This window comes from Geotrypetes seraphini, chromosome 1 (assembly GCF_902459505.1).
Source record: "Geotrypetes seraphini chromosome 1, aGeoSer1.1, whole genome shotgun sequence".
NCBI classification, from domain to species: domain Eukaryota; kingdom Metazoa; phylum Chordata; class Amphibia; order Gymnophiona; family Dermophiidae; genus Geotrypetes; species Geotrypetes seraphini.
The window spans coordinates 174,907,657-174,931,371 of record NC_047084.1 but is presented as its reverse complement, the minus strand read 5'-3'; the positions used below and the strand labels follow the sequence as shown (position 1 = coordinate 174,931,371).

At 42.4% G+C, this 23,715-nt stretch overlaps 1 protein-coding gene across 1 annotated transcript in view; it reads right to left on the bottom strand.

Annotated features, from left to right (window-relative positions):
- The window catches only part of CPE (carboxypeptidase E), a 139,095-nt gene that overhangs the window by 30,380 nt on the left and 85,000 nt on the right, over positions 1-23,715 (bottom strand). Inside the window, exons 7-8 of the mRNA XM_033941901.1 lie at positions 20,573-20,672; positions 1,533-1,651 (exon numbers count right to left, since the gene is read on the bottom strand). Coding sequence (XP_033797792.1) covers positions 1,533-1,651; positions 20,573-20,672 — 219 coding nt within the window. The remainder of the gene's footprint in view (positions 1-1,532; positions 1,652-20,572; positions 20,673-23,715) is intronic.

Here is a 23,715-nt window from a genome sequence, read left to right as displayed (position 1 = left end):
GGGGTGAACGGAGAGTCGGGACAGCGCACGGAGAGGCAGGGCAGTGCACGGAAGTCAGGGGGGGGTGAACGGAGAGTCGGGACAGCGCACGGAGAGGCGGGGCAGTGCACGGAAGTCAGGGGGGTGAACGGAGAGTCGGGCAGCATGCGCGGTATAATCGTGAGCGCGTTATACCAAAGTTTTTGTGCTTATCATCGTGATTTCTGCGCGCTATACACGTGTGCGCGTTTTATACGGGTGCGTGTTATTTGCGTGAAAATACGGTACATTGCATGCAATAACCTGATGAAGGGAGCATAATTATTGAAGGTTAATCACAAATGTATTGTTAAGGCTAGATTTACTAAAATGTAGGATTGCCAGATTTCCTCCATTAAAAAAAAAAGAGGATACCTGGCCTCGGCCCATTCCACCCCAGCCCCGCCCTGCCCCAATCCACACCGAACCCCACACAAACCTCCTCGAGATCAGGAACACACCTGGAGAGCATCTGTGCATGCACGGACATCAACGTGATGACATCACATGCATGCGTTCGAGTCGACATCTGTGTATGTGCAGAGGCCCTCTAAAACCCAGTCAAACTTCCAGATTTTGGAAATCCCTCTGGACACCCAGACAGTCTTCTACACAGAGAACATGTTCGGGTTTCCCCCGACGTCTGGTAACCCTACTAAAGTGCATTACTGCGTTTTTGCATGTTAACACACATATGCATGTTCTTTACAAAAGATCCAATTTTATGCAATGGGACCAATTTATTAACACATATTAACAGCTTTGGCATGCTTTGATGTGACAGTGCAGCTCTAGTAAGCCTAGCCCTTAGGGGCAAATTCTATAAGAAGTGCCCAAAAGTTAGGCGCCGAATTAGGCACCGTTCAGCGCAATTCAAGTAAAATTGGCTGCTGTTTAGTGAATCACACTGAGCGGCACCTATTTTGGAGGCGCCCAACATATAGGCCAGCTCTAGGCACAACTAAAAGTTAGGCGGACATACGCGCGCTTAAGCATGTTTAAGAGCAGCGATTCTGTAACAAAGCGCCTAACACGTAGCCACGCCCATGCCTAACATGCATAGTGCCTATTTTTTTGAAGGCCGCCTAAATTTTTAGAGGCGCCTTGTTACAAAATCACTCTATCTTGATAGGCGCCTAAGTTTCAATTATTGCTGATTAAAAAGCTTAATTGACCTTCTATTCAATTTAGATAGGCGCCTCCAAAATAGGTACCTAACATTAGGCGCCGGTTACAGAATTTGGGCCTTAGTGCAATAAACAGATATCATTTATTTATTAGTCTTTATTTCTAAGTATCCTAACATAAGAACATTTCTTTATCATACAATAGAATCCAAATATGCAGCCCATTTGTACATTGTCAACAAATTAGGAAAGATTTTTGCAAAATGGAAGAGTACATCTTGTATATTGTAAACCCAAGGCGACATTTTCTTCCCCCACCCCCACCCCCACTCCCGCAGCATTAAGTACTCCAGGCTCACAATTAACCACCAGGCAGCAATGACTTACTTCAACAGCGGGACTAAAAGGAACGGCAACTTTTTTAGTCACCGGCAGATAGCCTGTAGCTGATGCTGTCACTTTGTAGTTTCCGGGCGTTAGCAACCTCCAATAATCACCATCCTTAGCTAGAAAAAAAAAACAAAAAACACAACAAACACCTAATTAGAAAGCAAAATCAAAAGAAAAGGCACAGCTAGTCAATCAAATCATGCAGTGTGTAGTTTACCAAGTTTCCAAGTTTATTATATAGTTTGATTAATCGCCTATTCAACATTCTAGGCGATGTACAAATTGTTAAAAATATAAAAAAATGGATAACATAATACACAGACATACAATTTTTCATATTGAGTTTCTAACACATAGCTTAAAACATTTAAGTTAAATAATTTATAAATATGTGTTAAAGCTATGTGTTAGAAACTCAATATGTATTAAGGTAGCCACGTGATTTGTGGCTAATCTGAGTTTTGCCTGTGGTCCAGTGCTACCTGCACTCCCATTTGTTCTGGCAGGGCTACCACTGTTACGATCGAACCAGGAAACTAAAATATGGCTAAACAGAGAATTAATTTGAAGATTAGCACTATATCTTTATATAATCGCTCTTGTGCAAGAGGGAATATTGAAGAAACTTTTTTGATAAGTGTGAGTCTATAGAAAGGGGTGTGGAAGTGACATCCGTTTCACATTTTCAATAAACAGAGAATTATGCATATTGTTATTTTTTGCTCCTTTTAATCAAGGGCGCCTTTTACGAAGGCGCTTTAGAGCCTTAAAACCCGGAATAGCGCACGCTAAAATGCCGCGCGCACTAGCCGCTACCGCCTCCTCTTGAGCAGGCGGTAGTTTTTTGGCTAGCGCGCACTATAGCGCGTGCTAATCCACTGCGTGCGCTAAAAATGCTAGCGCACCTTCGTAAAAGGAGCCCTATATCTACTATTATTCAGTAGCACAGGATTTGATGCATTGTAAGTGCTTTGGAAAAGCTTGCCGCACATTTTAATAACCTGCAGTTAAAGGATAGGAACTCAATTGCTATTTACATAGGGAACGGGGTTTAGTGCCACAAGACTGACTTCATCCATGAAAGACAGTTTATATTAAAGCACAAGATAGCGTCACAGGAAAGGAATGAAATAAAAATATGGCATTTATTTATGTTACAACATGATTTCCATATTTTAACAACTGAAAAAAAAAAAAATGTACCACTCCATATATAGCAGTTATGAAAGTGGATAGTTCTGAGAACAGAACAGTTTGAACTGTACAACCTTCACCTCAGACATTGCTGCTCGACCATTCAGACGCTTAGGTATGCCATGCATTTGGTGTGGACATGGAAAGTATTCTCATGGCATGTATGACAAGCCATTCTCAGGACCACCAGCAGGACACATCATGAGGTTAATGCCTGGCTGCTGTTGTGCTTGCTGAACCTAGCAAAAGCATACTACATCCCAATCAGCTACCTTGCATTCAATTATAACTATTAATAATAATAATAATTTTATTCTTATATACCGCCAAAGTCGTGGTAGTTTGAGGCGATTTACAACAAAGAAGGGCTGGACGATCAGGGAATATAGGTACAATGTAAAGTCATCAAAATACAGGCGAGTAGGATACAGAGGTAAGGCATGAGAGATCTTGGGAAACAATTCAGTTAGAGTTGAAGAGATAAGGCTTAACAGGTCTTAGGTTACAAATCAGTTAAACAAGTTTGTTTTTACTAATTTTCTGAAACTTAGGTAGGAAGAGGAGTGCGTGATAATATTATACAGCCAGTCATTCAGTTGACCTGCTTGGAAGGCAAGTGTTCTGTTCAGGTATCTTTTGGAACGGCAGTGTTGGATGGTTGAACAGATGTACTCTGCGTGAGGGTCTGGATGGGCAATCTAAGTTAAAATGGGGCACCAAGTACGTGGGGAGCATCCCCTTGTAGTTAAAGCTCTGGTAGAAACCGATGAAGAAAAATCAGCAGTTATTAAGGAGGAACAGATGTCTAAGGTCTCTGCTGATATTGCCAAGTATTTCTGCAAATACAAATTGGGGTAAAAAAGCCACTAATAGAATCTAATATAAAATTTTGTATGACTTTATAAGTTACAATAAATGTAATAACTTATATACTCATTTCTAGTAATCCAATTATTTGATGGCGATGTTGTTGAAATAAAAAGTCAAAAGAGTAAACCTCCCAAACCCCAAGAACTAGAACCAGAAAAGGGGGAGAGACACACCCCCAGCACACCCCTCCCCCCAAAGCAGCCCCTTTTCCCTCTCCCTGTCTCTCCAGGGCCCCTTCTGTCTTCCCCCCCAGAGCAAAACTGTCTGTCCCCAGCACACCTCCCCTCCAAAGCAGCCCCCTTTCCCTCTCCCTGTCTCTCCATGGCCCCTTCTGTCTTCCCCCCCAGAGCAAAGCTGTCTGTCCCCAGCACACCTCCCCCCCAAAGCAGCCCCCTTTCCCTCTCCCAATCCATGGCCCCTTCTGTCTCCCCCAGCACACCCCTCCCCCCAAAGCAGCCCCTTTTCCCTCTCCCCCTGGCTCCCGGTATTGATCCCCTTCTTACCCTCCCTCCATCCCGGCATCTTCTGGCCTGCTCCTCTTCAAAGCAGCCTGCGATCGTGGTGGCCGGCTTTAGCGAACCTAGCAGGCCGCTCTCCAACTCGGTAGCACGTTCCCTCTGACGCGATCCCATGCATCAGAGGGAGCGTGTTACTGAGGTTGAAGAGCGGCCTGCGAGGTTCTTTAAAGCCGGCCACGATCGCAGGCTGCTCTGAAGAGGAGGATCAGTGGCGGCAGCGGCAGCAGCGAGTGAGGGCGGAAGGTGTGTTTCCTGCCGAGGACGCGGGCAGGGAGAGAGCACAGTCGCGCGCCTTCAGCCACCACACGCGCCTCCAGCCCCTTGCAAGCGCCGTGAAGTGTCAAATAGAATACTGCCACAGAAGCACACTTCACGGCGCCAGGAATCATGAATTTTCAAGAACGCATGCGCACTCTAGGGTTTTATTATTATAGATGATGATTTGTTAATCGTCTCTACAACAAGCTCAAGGCAATTCACATACTAAATAGAATCTCAAATAAACATCAGCCAAATTCCAATCTTTTCCCAACTCCCACATACCATAACATATCAAATACAATCCTCAAACATTCCTTACACTGTCCCCAAAAGCTAGCTGCCACAATCATGCCTTAACTAATCTGCAGAAGTAATTTGTTTCCTGCCACAGTCCCTCAGGGAGTTTATTTCACCAAAATGGTCTGGTTCTAAAAAAAAAAATTGCTCTGGCTTCGAATACCCCAGCAACTATACCACAAGGTGCTTTAATACATGCACCAGGTGGTATATTCTTCTGCTCCAGCATGTTTTCGAAACCTCTGGGAAGTCTACCAACCTCATCGTAGGTTATGATCCGAGGGTGGTACGAGACTGGTGAATGACAACGAAACTAGACTTCACTGTAAGAAAATGAGGGATACCATGTTTTCAATAATGGGTGTAAAACAGGGGGTCTCAAAGTCCCTCCTTGAGGGCCGCAATCCAGTCGGGTTTTCAGGATTTCCCCAATGAATATGCATGAGATCTATGTGCATGCACTGCTTTCAATGCATATTCATTGGGGAAATCCTGAAAACCCAACTGGATTGCGGCCCTCATGGAGGGACTTTGAGATCCCTGGTGTAAAACTTTGGAATTCACTCCCTGGCATTATGAGACATTATAAAGATCGTACGAATTTTAGGAAACAACTGAAAACCCAATTGTTTGTTCAGGTCTTTATGAAATATTGATATTTTCTGGCTAGGCACCGTACTTAAGGAATGACGTTGCAGAAATTATAGACGAAGTAAGAACTCCAACCTGTAAATTATGAAATGTTAATGTAAATTTTTGGTTTACGTTATGGATTTTGGTGTGTTTCAATAATGTGTATGTGATTTTGTACATCGCTTTGATTGTTTATAAATCTTTTAAATAAATAAACCACTTAAAGTATCCTCTTCCCAGTCCAGTGGATCTAAACCCAGACTTCAGGATACACCAAGCCAGCAATGTTTTCAGGAAACCCACAATGAATAGGCATGAGATAACTTTGTATACACTACCTTAACTAAGGGCTCCTTTTACTAAGGTGCGCTAGCGTTTTTAGCGCATGCAGCAGATTAGATCGCGCTAATCCCGTGCTACACAGCTAGAACTAACGCCAACTCAATGCTGGCGTTATCATCTAGTGCGCGCGGCATTGTAGCGTGCGCTATTCCGCGCGTAAATGCCTTAACGCAGCTTAGTAAAAGAAGCCCTAAATGCCTAATATTTAGGCACGCCAATTTGGTTTTATGTTAGTATTCTACTGTATAACGATATTTTTGCACACAGGTACCATTAAAGCATTGGCACTCAGTAGGCAACATCAGCATGCCTAACAGAAGGTTCCAAGTTATAGAATTGCCCACATAGTTCTTAATTTCAGCACTGTCCAATTAAATATAATTAGTTAAGTTAGTCCAAACAAATTGCATGAATATAAATACAGTGGGACCTTGGTTTACGAGCATAATTCGTTCCAGAAGCATGCTCGTAAACCAAAGTACTCGTATATCAAAGCGAGTTTCCCCATAGGAACTAAGGGAAACTCGCTTGATACGTTCCCACCCACCCCCTCTCCCCCCGAGGCCAGCAGCGCTGCTCCACCTTAACCCTCCTGAGGCCACCCTCCCGAGGCTCCACATCCCCCCCCCGCGATCCATCATCCCCCCTCCGCTCGCGTCGCCCCCCCCCCCTGCCGCAATCTGGCATCCCCCACGCACCCACCCACCCAAACACATTGGCTTACCCCCCATCTGGCACCGGCACCGGCACCAACGCACAGGACATGCCAGTGCCGGTGCCCGAAGATCTGCTGTCTTCCTCAGAGAGAGTGAGACTAGAAGGCCCAGCAAAAGGAAGACAGCATTGGTGCTGGTGCCGGTGCCAGATGGGGGTAAGCCAATGTGTTTGGGTGGGTAGGTGGATGCTTGGGGGATGCCAGATCGCGGCGGGGGGGCGATGCGAGAGGGGGGATGTCGGATCGTGGGGGGGAGGGCGCTCGTAAATCGAGTCAAGCTCGGTTTCCAAGGTGCCGATTTTGCAAATGTTTTGCTCGACTTGCAAAACACTCGCAAACCGATGCACTCGTAAACCAAGGTTTGACTGGATAATTTATCCAGTAGCCTACCAGTTAACTTTATTCAAGTATAATCAGCTATGCTGCCTTAACGTTATGTTATCCAGTCAAAGTTAACTGAAAATGGTGCCGTGAATGCCTTACCTCATTGTAATTCTTTTTCAGCCATTTTTCCCTCCTTGTATCTAAGGCTTTCTAAAGCTATTTTAGCTAGGCCCACTGTTATGATTTAAAGCAGTCTCAAACTTTTTTATCTCTGGCACACTGAACGGAGCAAATGTTTTTCGCGGCACACTAAATGGTGGCAAATGTTTCTCGCAGCACATTAAAATTGAAATTTTAAATTTGCCAAACAAACAAAAATTAAATTTGAGAGTTATTTATGTAAAGTTCTTTAAGATATGTATAATTGTAACAATGGTGAAACTAAAGTAGATAGAATAGAATTGCTAATTAATGCGATGGAGGTGCTTGTTTTTGAGTGCACTTTAACTCAAAATGCGGCTCAATAGTTGACAAGCAAACACACATTTCATCATCTACCATCTGCAGTCATTCTCTTTTTTGTGATTTAATATCTGTCAGAGCTGAAAATCCAAGTTCACAAAGATAAGAAGATCCAAACGGTAACAAAGCCTTCATTGCTTTGTTACTCAAGATAGGTTTACTGCACAAAAAATAAAATTGTCATTAGTTTTCAAGGACCAAGTACGTCAAAGAATGATGCTTGTCTGGACAGTAGTATCCTTATGCACACAGACGCTCATAACATTGACAGACTCTTGAGTATACGATGTACATGTCATCTATTCTAGTGTATACTTATGGAGGGAATTTTTTTAAATAAAGTAAAATTCTGTAATCTCTCGTGGCACACCCAGAATCTGTTCAGGGCACACCACCATGCCATGGCACACAGTTTGAGAAACACTGGTTTAAAGTGTTGCCATGTTAAATTATCATCAGAACCACAAGTACAGGAAGGGGGAGCAGAAGAGGAAATCTCTATCAAATTTAATGGGGCATATATGGAACTATATAGTTAGGGTTGTTATGGCAGATTCTTCAGGTAATTGTTTTTTTAGTTCAATGACTTTATTGGTAGTTAAACTGAATATTAACAACATAAAGGAGATACTTATAATAAAAGTGTAGCAATACAGTATAATATTATAACATTTTGACATGCGGTGACTATACAAAGGAAGGTGATGGGTCAAAACCGTGGAAGACAACGGCGCATCAACAATCCCATGCCGATATTTGAGCGCAGGACAAATGCGTGTCACCGCTTCTGCCACTTTGAGGCCTTCCCTTTTGCGCTCTAAGGGGAATGGGTGGGTGGGGAACCCCCACTGCACTTTGAAGTCCTCGCGGGCCCATTGGGGTGTGGGTGTACACTGAAAACTCCTGAACAGTGAAAAGAATGGGAGTTTTCAGTGTATGGGGTAGTTCCCCCCAAACTCCCCCACCTCAATGGGAGCACGAGCAGTTCTAAGTGTAGTCGGGGGGTTCTCCCCCCCCCCCCCCCACACACACACCCTCACAGCGTAAAACGGAAGGCCTCAAAGCGGCGGTGCACATTTCTCCTGCATTCAAATGTCAGCACGGGATTGTTGGCGCACCGTTGTCCTCCATGCTTTTGACGTTGTACCCAAAGGAAGCATATGCTATACAAAAGTGCAATACAGGGCAAATGATGATGAATGATACAAAGAAAAATGGAACACATAAAACAATATATCCATTATTGAGGACATAATATGGCACCATAATGTAAAGTACTTGATCTGGCAACTATCAATAGTACCCCATGAATGATAAGGGAGCTACAAAATAAAGTAAGTACAATATAAAGATTACAGAATAGTATGAAAGGAAACATTACTTAGGCATCAGATACTGTTGGAAGGGTAGCCACATCTGTTGATAACAGGATATCTTATCATTACGTCCTGTAGTATGATATTCATGTGCTTATTAAACTGACATAATTCCTGTATTGGGAAACTGTGGCCTGTGATGCTGATTTCCAATGTAACAAGACAATCTTGATGAGAACAACCAATAATATGTCAAGCAAATTTGAAGCATCCTGGAATATTACATTTGAGAAATTCAGAGATCTAAAAATAACAGGGGAATACGTAAGAGGAGCATTAATAGAAAGCATAGCCGATGTAACATGCCAAACAGCTGTCCAATAGGTATGTACAGATGGGAAGTCAAACAATAGATGCTGGAAAGTTCCTATATTATTGTGACAGCTCCAACATTGATTAGAAGCTGATTGTTCGATTTTGGAGCTTTTAAGTGGAGTCCAGAATGCTTTATGTACTAGTGTTTAAGCCCGTTACATTAACGAGTGCTAGAATATATGTCTGCCTGTCTTTCTTTCTTTCTATGTCTCTCCCTGCCCCTGTCTCTTTCTTCCTGTCTCTCTCCCTCCCTCTGTCTTTCTTTCTTTCTATCTCTCTCCCTTCCACTGTCTGTCTTTCTCCCTGGCCCCCTTTGTCTGTCTGTCTTTTTTCTGTCTGTCTCTCTCTCTCTCTAGCCCCGTCTGTCTTTCTCCTTGCCCGCTGTCTTTCTGTGTGTCTGTCTTTCGTTCTCATGCACTGCCTGCCTGTCTTTCTGTCTCTCTCCATTGCCACCTTCCGTCTCCCCCCCAAAGCAAACCAAGATTGCTCCCTGGCCCCCTTTCCCTATCCCCACCCCCACTTCCCTGTGCAGCAGCAGCATTCTCCCCCTTCCCTGTGCAGCAGCAGCAGCATCCCCTCCTTCCCTGTGCAGCAACAGCATTCCGCCCCCTTCCCTGTGCAGCAAGGTAATAGCATTTCTTTTCCTCAAAGCCGCCACCGCGGCTCCTCTCATGATCTGCACCTGCGTCGGAAGCCTTCTCTCTGACCTGATGTCAGGGAGGCTTCCGAAGCAGGTGCAGCTCATGAAAGGACTCGCAGTGGTGGCAACGACTGAAGAATAACTTCAGTAAGGGAGCCGGCCAGACCTGGGGGACCTGTGTTAGATGGAGTGAAGGCGGGAGGGGGGGAGTCGCCGCCGTGGTTAAGGAGCCTCCACATGCGCACTAGAAGGAGCCAGCGTATCACCGCTGGCTCCTTCTACTGTGCATGTCTGACACAGAAGCACACATCACGGAGTCAGGGATCACAGTATTGTAAGTGCACATGCGAGGGTTTTATTATAGAGGATAAAACAAAGTGACTGTAGAAAAGAGGCGGAGCCCAATCGTCTTGTAATCCGACACCAATAACTTTGCCATTGAGAATCAGTGAGTTGGAGGTGAAGTTCAGATTCCCAGATAGATTGTATAGGTTGAGGCTTGCGAGTAGTAGAAAGTAGCAAATATTTATAAAGGCAAGGTGCTATATGTGGAAGAAAAATACCATTTTTCAAAATTTGGATAACATCTGAATCATGATCCAAATGCAGTTTGTGAGTCGATGTTAAATAATGCTGAACACAATGGTGAAGCTGCAAGTACTGATAAACATGATGATCTAAAAGTCCGTATTTATACACACATCCAGGGAAGGATGGGAGGGTGGGGAGGTATCTCCTTTGTTTATTCCTTGATTGAATGTAATGGAAGGGAGGGGGTAATTCATTTTGTATTGTTACTGATGGATTGTAAGTGCTGATTCTGATTATTAATGTAATAATTTTATGCACTTTGTATTAGCCTTGAAAATTTAATAAAGATTAAAAAAAAAAATAAAAGTCCGTATTTAGTTTATAACTCTGAAAAGGTAAGAAAGTTGTTATTAACCAGAATGTCTAATGCCTCGACTTATCCACTGTTTCCAATAAAATAGTTGATTACCAATGGTCAATACAGGTTTACCCCATAAAGGAATGTCCAATCTAGCATATATGGGAAAGTGTATCATAGGCTTGCAAAGCTTTAATAGCTGCATGCAGAAATAAATAAAACTCCTGCTCAGCTTCCAGAAGTAGCGGATGCGAAACATGGCTTGTGTCGAAGCTGGGGTCAGCTCATTATCACTCATGAGATAAGTGTTTGGAATTTTATATTCTATACATGAAGTACATCAACAGAAAGATTTTTTTATCAAGCAAGCTACTTGAATCCTATGATTAGAGCATAATATGTACCACTGGTAAAAACTATTTACCGTATGGCGCCCTGTGAACTATTGATCTATGAGCACATGAAGATTATTTAAATGAATATATGTTTGATTTATTGATCTAACGGGGGTTTTGGTAGTGATTGATCACCTTTCAGCCCTGGTCCATTCAAAACCTTTTTCATAGCAATCTCCTTTTTTGAGGGGGAGAGGGGCGAGGGAGGAAGATGGGCAGAAAGTGAAGGAGAGAAAAACAGCTAATGGATAAAAATGTCCTGGAAATTGTTAAGAGCACAGACAGAAGGAAATGCAGCCAGGGCCTGAGAAATGATGATTAGAAAACTAAAATCACCAGACAACAAAGGTAGGAAAAATTATTTTATTTTCAATTTAGTGTGTGCCAGTTTTGAGAATTTACATCTGCTGTCTATATTTGCAATGTTCAGGAAGAAATGAATTTCTCCCTATTTCTCGGGTTGTGTATTGCATGCAGAGTCTGTCATCATGGGTTTCAGTTGTGTATATTTTTACTTTTAGTTTGTGATCCTGTATTTGCATAGGGTTCGTTGTGTAACTAAGGTCAGGTGTTATGGCAGGAATGAATATCGAGAAGCACTATTGGTATCAAGGCCTCAAGTAGGAAGATATTTGTTGGTTTTTCTGGAGCCCTTTTGGACCCAAAATGGCCCTCGCTTATAAGAAAGACAAATAAGATGACTACATTTAATAGCTCAAGACAATTTGTAGTAAAAATAAATACAACACTAACCAAAAAATTATCTAAGAGCTCAAACATCATTAATATATTAAAACAACAATTAGAATCAATTAACCTATTTACAAAATAACCCTGTTTGAACAGTATTAACTTACAAAAACTCAAAATCATATTCATGTCTAAGGGCTCCTTTTACGAAGGCGCATAAGTGGTTTAATGCGCATAATAGCGCACACTAAACCGCCTGAAGCGCTAGTCGCTACTGCCTCCTCTTGAACAGGCGGTAGTTTTTTGGCTAGCGCAGGAGTAGCGCGTGATTAAAAGTCGCACGCGCTAAAGCCACTAACGCGGCTTCGTAAAAGGAGCCCTAAATTTATAAAGGCATAGAATTCCATAGGATAACTTCCTACACGTACTTGAGAAACATGCACCTTATTAGCATGAAGTGACCTTTCTGGTCTTGACCAAGATCTTAATAGCAGGGGTGACTAATACCTTAACGCATATGATCTATGATTCTGCACACTTAGTAGGTTATTGGAATAAAGTCTGGGAAACTATTTCTAAAATCTTAAACATGTCAGAACCTCTAAGTTTGCACATTATTGTACTAGGTCATCATGGCCTCCCGCATGCACTGTCTGATCACAATGCGCGACTGCTCAACATATTGATATTTCTAGCCCTTAAAAACATATTACATTGCTGGAAAGACATGTCTAAGGTGAATTACAACACATGGTGGAATACGCCTTACCGTAAAATATGAAAGTGTTATAGCTGAAAAACATAAGGCCACGAGTTCCTATACTAAAATATGGAGTCCGGTTAACTCCTATTGCAACACAGGCTGACGACATTCAGTTCATGTGCTGAAACATGGATATCATCATCTAAACCTGGCTCTTACTTTATGGCTCACTCCGTGTTCCTATAGGTGTATGGCTCCGGTGTCTCTCTGTGCTCTGTGTTTTTGGATTTTACATGTACTTTTGGCTGCATGTTGTGCTGCTACTTTCCTCCTTATAGATAGGCATAGGTCTGCCTGCTGTATTACATTATGTAGATAATATTTTGTGAATCTTTGCATTGGTACGGCATGCATGTTTCTTGCCTCGTTAACATTTATTGTACTTCATTGTAACATTTATTTTATTTTCAATTTAGTGTGTGCCAGTTTTGAGAATTTACATCTGCTGTCTATATTTGCAATGTAAACTCAATAAAATTTTTGGAACTGAAAAAAAAAAAAATCACATATAAAAAAAACTACCTTGGAGGTGGTATGTGGTCTCACATTAATTCTCAGCAGGTACTATATGCAGATAAGAATATTAATGCATGACCTGCAACAAAAACAGTGGTAATGTTCCCAAAAGGTGCCGTGCAAATTTGCAGCTCCCAAGCAATATATGTGGTAACTGCAAATTGTAGTGTATTTTGCTAATAGGGCCTACCTAGAGTTTAAGCCCTCTGGGTACAAGGAAATGTCTACAGTACCACAGCTACTACTTTAAAAGGTATGAAATAAGTTAAAATAAATAAATCATTCATTGACATTGGCATAGACCTCTGGTGAACTTTATAGGACCCTTAATTGTTAGTGATATTAATTCTACTGTTCAAACTGAAATGGATTGCAGAAAATGAATCTTTGTCCCAACTTAGAGCTCTCAGTATGAAATTCCACAATATGTCACTCCAAGTATAATTCTTTTGTTACAACTCTTCAATTCTTCTTTTTATATCATCTTATCTAACTCCAACCTCAGACCTCAGAATCTTGCAAAGAACATTTATAATAGTCGGATGACGGATCCTTGACAAAGCCATAGCGAAACATGTTGGGTCAAGCCACTTATCTACATATAGCAAAAACTAACTACTACAAGGTAAGTAACATGAAATAAACAACATTGAAAGAATGAAAACATAAAGTATATATAAAAATTTGGTTGAGAATAGTTAAGATTCACCTATAGAACTTTCAACTTTGACCCATGATGATTTAACACATAAGTCTCCCCGGTAAAACAAACCTAATATATGGGACAGAGCAGTGGTATTTCTGAGGTCTTTGGTTGGAGTTAAGATAAGATTATGTGTATATATAAAAGATTATGTATGTATATATATACCTAATATAATAAAACGCTAAGCACGCATGCGCACTCTTATCCCTTGCTTCCCTAATCCCTGATCTGTTGCGCTGTGCTGGCAAGAGTGCGCATGCGTGCTTACTACGTCACCAAGACTCCAGGACGCGCGTAGTGGCGGCTGCTGGGAGGAGGGCTGTCGGCGGAGGGCAGACACCGAAAAGGGCTAAGAAGCCGGCGGGAGCGGCGAAAGCGCGCAAGGCATCGGGCCCCAGCGTCTCCGAGCTGATCGGCATGTCCTTGGCTGCTCTGAAGAAGGCTCTGGAAGCAGCCAGAGACAAAGAAGAAGAGTCCTCCGAAAAGCAAGAAAGCAGCAGTGAAGAAAGCGAAAAAGGCGGCAGGGGCCGGAGTGAAAAAGAGTCCGAAGAGGGCCAAGAAGCCGTTGGCAACCGCCATCAAGAAAGCAGCCAAGGCGAAAGCAGTTAAAGCCAAGAAAGCGGTGAAGAGCCTGGCTAAAGCCAATTAAAAAAAAAAAAGCTGACAACCTTTAAACTCTGCCCTTGCCCTAGCACCGTTTCTACCATGGAGGTGAGGCTGCCCAGTTCCCTCCCTTGGTGCCAGGGTGCTAAAGTAAGACCTTTTTAAAGCTGCAGGGGGGAGAGAAATGCTGCTGCATAGGGGGCAGGGAGAAAGACAGATAGTGGGAGGGAGAGAGACAGAAAGAAACACAGACAGACATATATTCTAGCAGGGGGGAGGTAAAACAAAGGGAGAAGGGCTGCTGCTGGATAAGGAGAGCAGTGAAGGGGTGGTGGTGAACACAGGGGAGGTAAAAGGAAGGGAGAATGGACAGGTGGACCAAGCAAGGGGTGGTGGTGGACAGCCAAGGAAAAAGAAAGAAAGACAGAAATACAGAAAGCGGCTAAGGAGAGAGAGAGAGAGAGAGAGAAAGAAATAAAGACAGACACACACACACATATATTCTAGCACCCGTTAATGTAATATATAATAATTGAAGAGTTGTAACAAAAGAATTATACTCAGAGCGACATATTGTGGAATTAATTCTACTGTGGCATTTTATTGCTTAAGCAGTAATATCAGTCAGAGAGACTGAAGTATAGTATAGAGCATTAAAGAGGTCATGTACATGTCTCATCGCTGTTCATTCAGCCTAGGTGCTCCAGCAAGTTTCAAAAACCCTCATTGACTTAGCAAGCTTTGAGGGATAAAATAAAGGCTAAAAAAGGCAACTAGATATAATAATGCCACTGTTTATTCTAGCTGCTAACAAGAGTATTTTTTTTAAAAAAATATTTAATCATGGTGTTGGCATTTAATGTATGACTGGTGAAGTCTTCAGCCCAGCACAGTTTTTTTAAATTTTATATTAATGCTTAATGTCATTGCATTTTTACTGAGATTCTAAGGCATTAAAATATAAACAGATTAGATCATGAGATCTGTTTGGGAGCACAAGCTCTTGCTTTTTCTCACACTCATTTGTAAACGTTTATACTCAGTCTGGGGTGTAAAATTCCCGTGTCAAAACAGGGGGTTACATTCTAACACAGAGAACATGACAAAAATGTCAACATGTCTACCCAGTAAAATAAACCTCTCTGAAAGTTGAACCCTGGTGTGATTTTCCCTTTAAAGACTCAAATTCCTATCTTAATGGACTTGATATATGAACAAGATCCCTATGTAAGTACTTCAATAAGGTGCCTCTATTATAAAGGCTGTAAATCTCTTAAAATGAGCCTTCAGGACTCTCTATCTCTCTATATACATATATAATATATATTTTGCAGGGGATCACAGTAAAACAGAAAGTTCCCACTGCAAAACTCCACTTATAGCCATTATAATAGCATTTTTTATGTGTGTGGAACATAATGTGGGTTGTTAGAAAGAATATACTGTAGACACAGCAGCTATTTCAAAGACCACATTACGAGCAGTGGAAAGATAATACTTTAAAGCAGGGGTGTCCAACCTTTTGGCTTTCCTGGGCCGCACTGGCTGAAAAAAAAGGTTTCTGGGGCAACACAAACGTGCAAACGCTGCAGCAAGACAGAGGAGGGAGCCGGCAAGACGGTAAACACCCAGGGGCAGCAGAGGAAAACACTGCATCGCCCTCGACCGGGGCCGCACAAAATACTTCACGGGGCTGCATGCGGCCCTTGGGCCGCAGGTTGGACACTCCTGCTTTAAAGCAACGGTTCTCGATCCATTCCTAGGGACATAACTGGTCAGTCTGTTTTTCAGGATATCCTCAGTGAATATGCATGATCTAAATCTGCATGCACTGCCTTCATTATAGACAAAATTTATCTCATTCGTATTCACTGAGGATATCCTGAAAATATGAAAGGCCAGGTGTGTCCTGAAGATTGGGCTGAAAACTCTTGCTTTATCCACTGTCTTATCAATTCTTCTCTCTCCCTCAATGACACCTCAACTCCTTGGCTAAATCATGCTTTTTCAGCCTCCACATGCTGAGGAAAGTAAGATCCTATTTTCGCCAACAACATTTCGCCATCCTTGTCCAATCCATCATCCTCTCCAAATTAGACTACTGCAATGCCATCTACTTAAGCCTCTCAAAAAAAAATCTTCAAAGACTCCAGCTAATCCAGAATACTGCAGCCAAGTTGATCTTTGCAAAACGCAAGTCCGACCATGTTTCCCCACTCCTAGCCAAACTTCACTGGCTCCCAGTGATTTCCAGAATCCATTTCACATGCTCCTGCCTGGCTTTTAAGATCATTCATGGCATCCTTCCTCCCTTAATCCCATTATCTTATAACTCCTCGAGTCCTGACTTTACCAGACCCGCTCAAAGGTATAAATTATCCTTCCCCTCTCTACACGGTATTCACTATGCAGGCAAACTGGGAAAATCTCTTCTCTTCAGAATCACAGGTCTTTGGAACGACCTTACTACCCCGCTGCGGAACCTGGGCTCCCTCCAATTATTCCGCAAGCAACTGAAAGCCTGGCTTTTCACTAAAATGTAATTCTATCCCCCCTTACTCTTCTCTTCTATATAGAAATTCATGTAAACCTTTTTTTTCCTTCTCTTCCTATATTTTAAGTTCTTGTAAACCGTGCTGAGCTCCACAACATCCCTGGAGATGATGCGGTATATAAACTTAAGGTTTAGTTTAGTTTAGTTTAGAATACAAATGCTAAAAACTCCTGATAGAGAAAACATGACTCATGTCGGCAGCTGGTCTCCTGGTTCTTCTAAAGTACAGGGGCTCATTTTCAAGCACTTAGACACACAAAGGGCTCCTTTTACTAAGGTGTGCTAGCGTTTTTAGCGCGCGCCGCATTGCCGTGCGAGCTAACCCCGCGCTAAGCGCCAAGAACTAACACCAGCTCAATGCTGGCGTTCGCATTGCGCTAAAACTGCTAGCACAGCTTAGTAAATGGAGCCCAAAGTGCCATAGGATGTCTAAACGCTTTCAAAATGAACCCCTAAGTCTTATAAAAACGTGAAACAAATGACAGAGACAACAGATGATATATTTAGCTAAGGGATAACAGATCCAATGACGAATTGTGGTGAAATTTGATTAACCTCGCTAAGTCACTTTCTGATGTTATACACACACAAAATGCTTTTATAGTGGATGGTTGTAATTGGAGATTTGAGCTGGGAATTTTCTATTGTATTATAGAGGTAACGGTTCCCTAAGCGTTTACCGTATATAAAAAAACTTCCAGAACCATCCCCAACAGCATACAAATACCAATACACAAATTTACATGTATTCTAGAGAATGTATAAGGGTATGTGTACATGTGTGTAAAGTACCCATGCAAAGAGCATGCGCAAGGTGAAGTAGAAGGGACGCTGGGAAGCAGTGATCACAATATGATCCACTTTAACCTGGACAAGGGGGAAAAACATCGATCCAGAACGACGGCCACAGCACTGAACTTCCGAAAAGGGAATTATGAAGGGATGAGACTCATGGTGGGGAAGAAGATTAAGAAGAGGATAAGCACTGTACAAACGCTTGAGCAAGCATGGTCCTTTTTTAAGTACATGGTCACTAAAGCGCAAAATCTATATATACCCCGTTTCAACAAGGGATCCAAGAGGAAAAAGAACAAGGAACCGGTGTGGCTCACTGTAACGGTGAAGGAAGCGATCAGAGACAAGAAGACTTCGTTTAAGGAATGGAAAAGGTCAAAAACGAATGAAAACTGGAAAAAACACAAACAACATCAAAGCAGGTACCATAAGGCGGTAAGAGGGGCCAAAAGAGACTATAAGGAAAAAATAGCCAAGGAGGCAAAAATCTTCAAGCCGTTCTTTTGATATATTAAGGGGAAATGACCCGTGAAGGAAGCGGTGGGGCTGTTGGATGACCATGGAATAAAGGGAGTGCTAAAGGAGGACAAAGCCATCGCCGACAAACTGAACACATTTTTTGCGTTTGTATTTACCAAAGAGGATATACACAACATAATGGAAGCCGACAGGTTATACACAGGAAACGAAGAAGGGAACCTGACAGGGTTGATGATCAGGTTAGAAGAGGTATGCAGGCAGATTGATAGGCTTAAAAACGATAAATCCCCGGGACTGGATGGCATCCATCCGAGGGTAATCAAGGAACTGAAAGGGGCTATAGCTGAACTGCTCCAACTAATAGCCAATCTGTCAATTTGAAACACAGACTGTTTACAAACTATCATCTGCTTCTATGTGTATCCCACAACAACAATTCATTCTCAAAAGGTAGTGTTTCTGCAGAAATCCCATAGCAACAATTCAAGGTACTGTGAGGTAGTGAGAAATAGTTATAACATTTTACATCAACTTAATTCAGGACACGACATACTAAATTTCATAAGAATTGGCTTAGTTCTGTGGAAGGTATGACAAAGAAGCATTTTGGTGTTTTGTTTTGTTTTTGTTCATAGTGTAGTCTGACATTTTTGATATTACTCACCTGATTACAACCCCAAGGATTGAAAATGTTCCTGAAATGAATTATTATGTTGCTGGAGATCAAGATGATCTTAATTAAATGGCTCTCAGTAAATCCCCCAAACTGTCTATGTGATAATCTGCTATGATTTAACTGCTGACAATGGAAAGACTTGGAATTGATGACATGGATCTCGACTGGGTCACCGATTCACAGCTATCTGGCAGCCATTTTGGTCCACACTGCCCCATTATCTGTTTCCGGGCATTTTTTCCACCAGGTTCTCTCCGCTATTCGTAATTTTCTTTTCAGCATCCCTAGATTTGGATTAAACCATGGGGAAGGGGAATTTCTTCCTTTGGTTGTGCACTCTTTAAGGCTACCAAACTTTCACAGTTTATGAGCCCCTGTATTCCAGCTTTTGGCTAGTGCAGTTATGGGTTGTTGATTTACCTAACTGATCAGATAGCTTAAGTATGCCTAATGCAAAGGCCGATGAATCACCTATACATTTATGTCATCTCATTTTATATACAGTATAGTCAGAGCCGTTCATTTGATCTGGCGCTCAATTGTTTCACATTCCTTTCTTTTGCACACACATGCAGCTAAAGTGCTAGTAATATATTCACATACATGCTAGACTAAGCTACCTGACATCTCCAAGCCCTGTTTGTTCCCACCTATATTTCTTTTTAACCTTTTGCAGTCATCACACCCATTATCTTATCTTTTTAGAGGTCTGGGAGGTACCTGGGTTGTAGCCTGGGAGGTACATTTATGCATCAAGAATGGAAGTGGTGGTGTATAAATCTCCCCAGACTATGGAAGCAGTATTAGTACCGTGTTTTCCCAAAAATAAGACCTACCCCGAAAATAAGCCCTAGCATCATTTTCGGGGAGGTCTTAATATAAGCCCTACCCCCAAAATAAGCCCTAGCACCAGGATTCACCGGCAACTCTTCAACCTGGCACCCCCCACCCCTGCAGACCCTCCATCCTTCCCTCCCTGCTAACCGCGAGCGAGCCCTACCTTTAAACGAAGCAGCATCGGGCCACCAGCACTCTAAACAGGCTGCTTGGCCTTGTCCGTCGGGAATTTCACTCTGTACGCGGCAGAGTGAAATCCCTGACAGACAAGGCCGAGCAGCCTGTTTAGAGTGCTGCCGGCCCGACGCTGCTTCGGATGAAGGTAGGGCTCGCTCGTAGTTGGCGAGGAGGGAAGGATGGAGGGTCAGCAGGGGTTCGGCTGCGCGGTGGGGGAAGGGGGATGCTCAAGGGTTCTGCTGCACAAGGGATGAGAGGGAGGGAAGGATAGAAGCTGGGCAAGGGTTATGCTGCACAAGGGATGGGAGGGAAGGAAGGATAGAAGATGGGCAAACTTCTTCTGCACAGAAGGAGGGGAGGAAAGGTGCTGCACATGTGGGGGAGAGAAAGGAAAGAGGAAGAATTGGGGTGAAGGAGAGGAAGGGAGAGATGATCATGTGCATACCCCGAAAATAAGACCTAGTGCCTTTTTTGGGCCCCAAATAACATGTTAATAACTACACCCCTGAGTAATTTTATCATTGGATATTTGACCGAGATTTCAATTTGACTGGTTACTTTGTCTGAATATCTAGTTCAAGATAAGCAGATAACTTATCCTGTTATCTTGGAATATCAATCTTTTTGTGTGCTTATAACTTGCAGTTACCATTCAGGTTCAAAATGACTAACAATCAAAACAACTAGACTAGAAATTACATCAAAATTTTTTTTTAAATTTTAATTTTTTCAAAAAACTTGAAAATGTGTTCTCAACATCAGTACAAAGGGTTATAGCAGATGTTCAACTAATGTTTCCAGATGGGATGCTTATACCAAACTTTATGCTATCTCTTCATGAAAGTAACATAGTTGGTACAAACGCCTACAAATCAAACAGATATAAACAACTCTGTGCAAGCAGTTATTTACTTGAGGTGTATGAAATGCACAAGTGCTGGTTACTCACCTGATGTAATATCATGGTTTAAACCTTCTACAGCTATGGTAGCATTAGCGATTGGGTTGCCTTGCAGGTCTCTAACAAAGCCTTTCACTCCCCGATGTATCTGGAAAGAGAAGAACCGTCTACTTAATGCAATCAGGTTTTAAAGTAAGCATACCTGGTCCTGTGCGTACGAGAGAGCTGTGGGAAGTTAAGTTGTAGTTTATAAAAGGGCAACATTTTCATTAGTAATCGCCATTTACATTAGACGAGAATGATATAATCAGCGGTAGCTGAGTATCGCAAAGAGCACAAACTTTGAAAGAGACCAGAGACTAATAAGATGCCTTTAAGATTGTCTACTGCACCATCTGATCCAGAATCCTTCAGGCTGTAGCACGCATCAGGCCACTTCATTTGCAATTAGGGCCCCTACAGTATGGAATTCCCTTCCACTTCATATCAGGACGTAAAAATATTTAGATAAATTTAAGGGAAATCTAAAGTGCTACCTCTTCCGAGATGCATATGAATGCTGAATAGACTTGGAAACAGCCAGGGTTGTTTAATAATCTTTATTCCTAGCTTCCCTATTGTTGTTTACCCTTCATATTTTCTTTACTTTTTAAATTGTAGTTCTCCCCACTTTCCTATTGTTTTTATGTTTGTGAAGTATTGTTTAGTCGATACTTATTTGTTCAATGTTTCCCCCTTTTTACATTCAAACAATTTTATTGATGACCATCAATGGATACAAAGGAATAAACAACAGAACAGGCTACAGAGCTACAGTCCCAACTCGTCAAAAGGACCCAAAATCCAAAAACCATTGTCATCAAATACATTTAACTAACACAAGAATGCAAAACCACCCCCCTTCCCCCCACCTCAACCCCCCCAAAGGATCCGCCCCAGAGCACTACCAAACTCAACCCTACCCCCCAAAGAAACTGTCTGTGTCCAAAGCCTGTAAAGTCCCTCAGTTCAGAGAGGGCAGAGGAAAACGCTTAGAAGTCTTGATTTGCGTTTTATCAAAATTTAAATAAACTTGAAACTTGACACAGATGGCCCAAGTCAAAGGTGAATGCAACCATAAGGTAGTTCAAAACCCTTATCACATTCATCACCCTCTTGTTTAGAATGCTGTAACCTGCCACTTGCAGGCCTCCCATTGAACCATCTACCTCCTCTTCAATCTATTCAAAATTCTGCTGTATAAAACTTATTTTCTATCAATATCGGTACTCTAAAAATTCTATCACATCATAAAATGTTCATTAAAACAAATGTGTGACAAGAACTGTTCAAAAACAGGGGGGAAAAAAGCCTAAGTGAACCAAAAATGAACTGAAAATATTTGCCCTTTGCTCATCCCTATGAGTCTACATGTCTTCATTAGGTGCACAATTGTCCCAGCTGGGGTTAAAATTATTTAGCTACGCAGATGACTTCACGATCATTATCCCATTCACTAACTCTCTCTCGGAAATCACTCCCAAAGCAACAGAAGTACTAAATTTGATGGAGCAATGGATGACAGAATTCAGACTGAAACTTAACTCAGAAAAGACAAAATATTTTGTTGCTTCGCCACACTCGCTTGATACCAAAACATCACTATGCATCAATAAACTCTGTTATCCTATTCAATCTACTATGAAGATACTGGGTATAAAACTGGACCAGAGCCTAACTATGAAAGATCAGGTGGACTCCATAATCAGAAAGGGTTTCTTCACTCTCTGGAAGCTTCGGTCCATTAGAGCATATTTTGATGTATCATCATTCAGAATTCTGGTACAATCCCTCATACTGAGCCAACTTGATTACTGTAACATCGCCTACAATTAGTGCAAAATACAGCGATCAGACTGATCCTCACTGGCTGCCGAAGGAGGCACGTGTGAAGTTCAAGTTTAGTTGTTTCTGTTACAAGGTACTATTCGGTCTAGCCCCTAAATACATAACTGACCTTTTCTGTTTCTCAGCCAACAGACATAAGAGAAGTTCACGCTTAAATTTTGTTTCCCCACCGGTTAGAGGATGTAAATTCAAAAGATATCATCAACATCTCCTCTCACACCAGGCAGCATTATGGGGTAAAGATCTAGAACAATTGCTCACGTCTACTACTTATGGAGAATTTAGGAAACACCTAAAAACATAACTGTTCCTAAAGTACTTAGGCAACTAACCTCATCCCACAATAACTGATCCCTAGAGTTGTTAATCACTAGTTTCTAACTTTGCTAATTCCACTCAACTTGTAGCATCTTTCTATCAATGTTAACCGGCAGAACATTGCTAAATCCATTTAAACTGTAACATCTTCTAATTATTGTAAACCGCATAGAACTTCACGGTCCTGTAGTATATAAACTGTCATATTATTATTATTATTACTAGTGTTTTAGCCCGTTACATTAACGGTGCTAGAGTAGATGTCTGTCCGTTTTTTTTATTTGTCTCTCTCCTTGGACGCTGTCTGTCTGTCATTCTTTCTGTCTGTGTCTCTCCCTGGCCCCCTGTCTCTCTATCTTTATTTCTAACTCTATTCTCTTCCCTCAATCCTGCATGTGCCCTTTTTTCTTTCTCCTCTCCACTTCCTTCCAACATCTGCTCCCCCTGTCCCCCACACTTCCATTCAGTGTCTGTCTCCCTCTCTCTAACTCTTCCATCTACTGTTCACCCTCTGTCTTGCCCCTTCCATTCACTGCTCTCTCTTCTCTTCCATCCAGTGTCCGCCCTCTCTCTCTCTGTTCCATATGGCATCTCCTCCTTCCTTTCCCCCTTCCTTTTCTCTGGTCTGGCACACCTTCCTCCTTCCCTCCATGCCCTGCCATGTCTTCTTCCCTCCAAGCCATTCTCTCCCTCTCTGCTCCCTTTCCTCCTTGAACTTCATCGGGCAGCAGCAGCATTCACAATTCATTTCTTTTGCCAGCTTCAGGTCTTCCTCTCTAACTGGTCCTTAGGCAGGACCCGCCAGAGAGGGAGGCCTGAAGCCGGCAACAGCAGCGAATTGTAAACGCTGCTGCTGCCTGAAGCACCCGAGGCAGACGCTTCTCTACCCTCCCAGCCCAATCCCCGGTGACTCTCTTATGTCTCCCTCCCATGCGACATGACCTTAACAAACCTCCCTCCAGCGTTGGCAGCCGCAGCACGCTAAA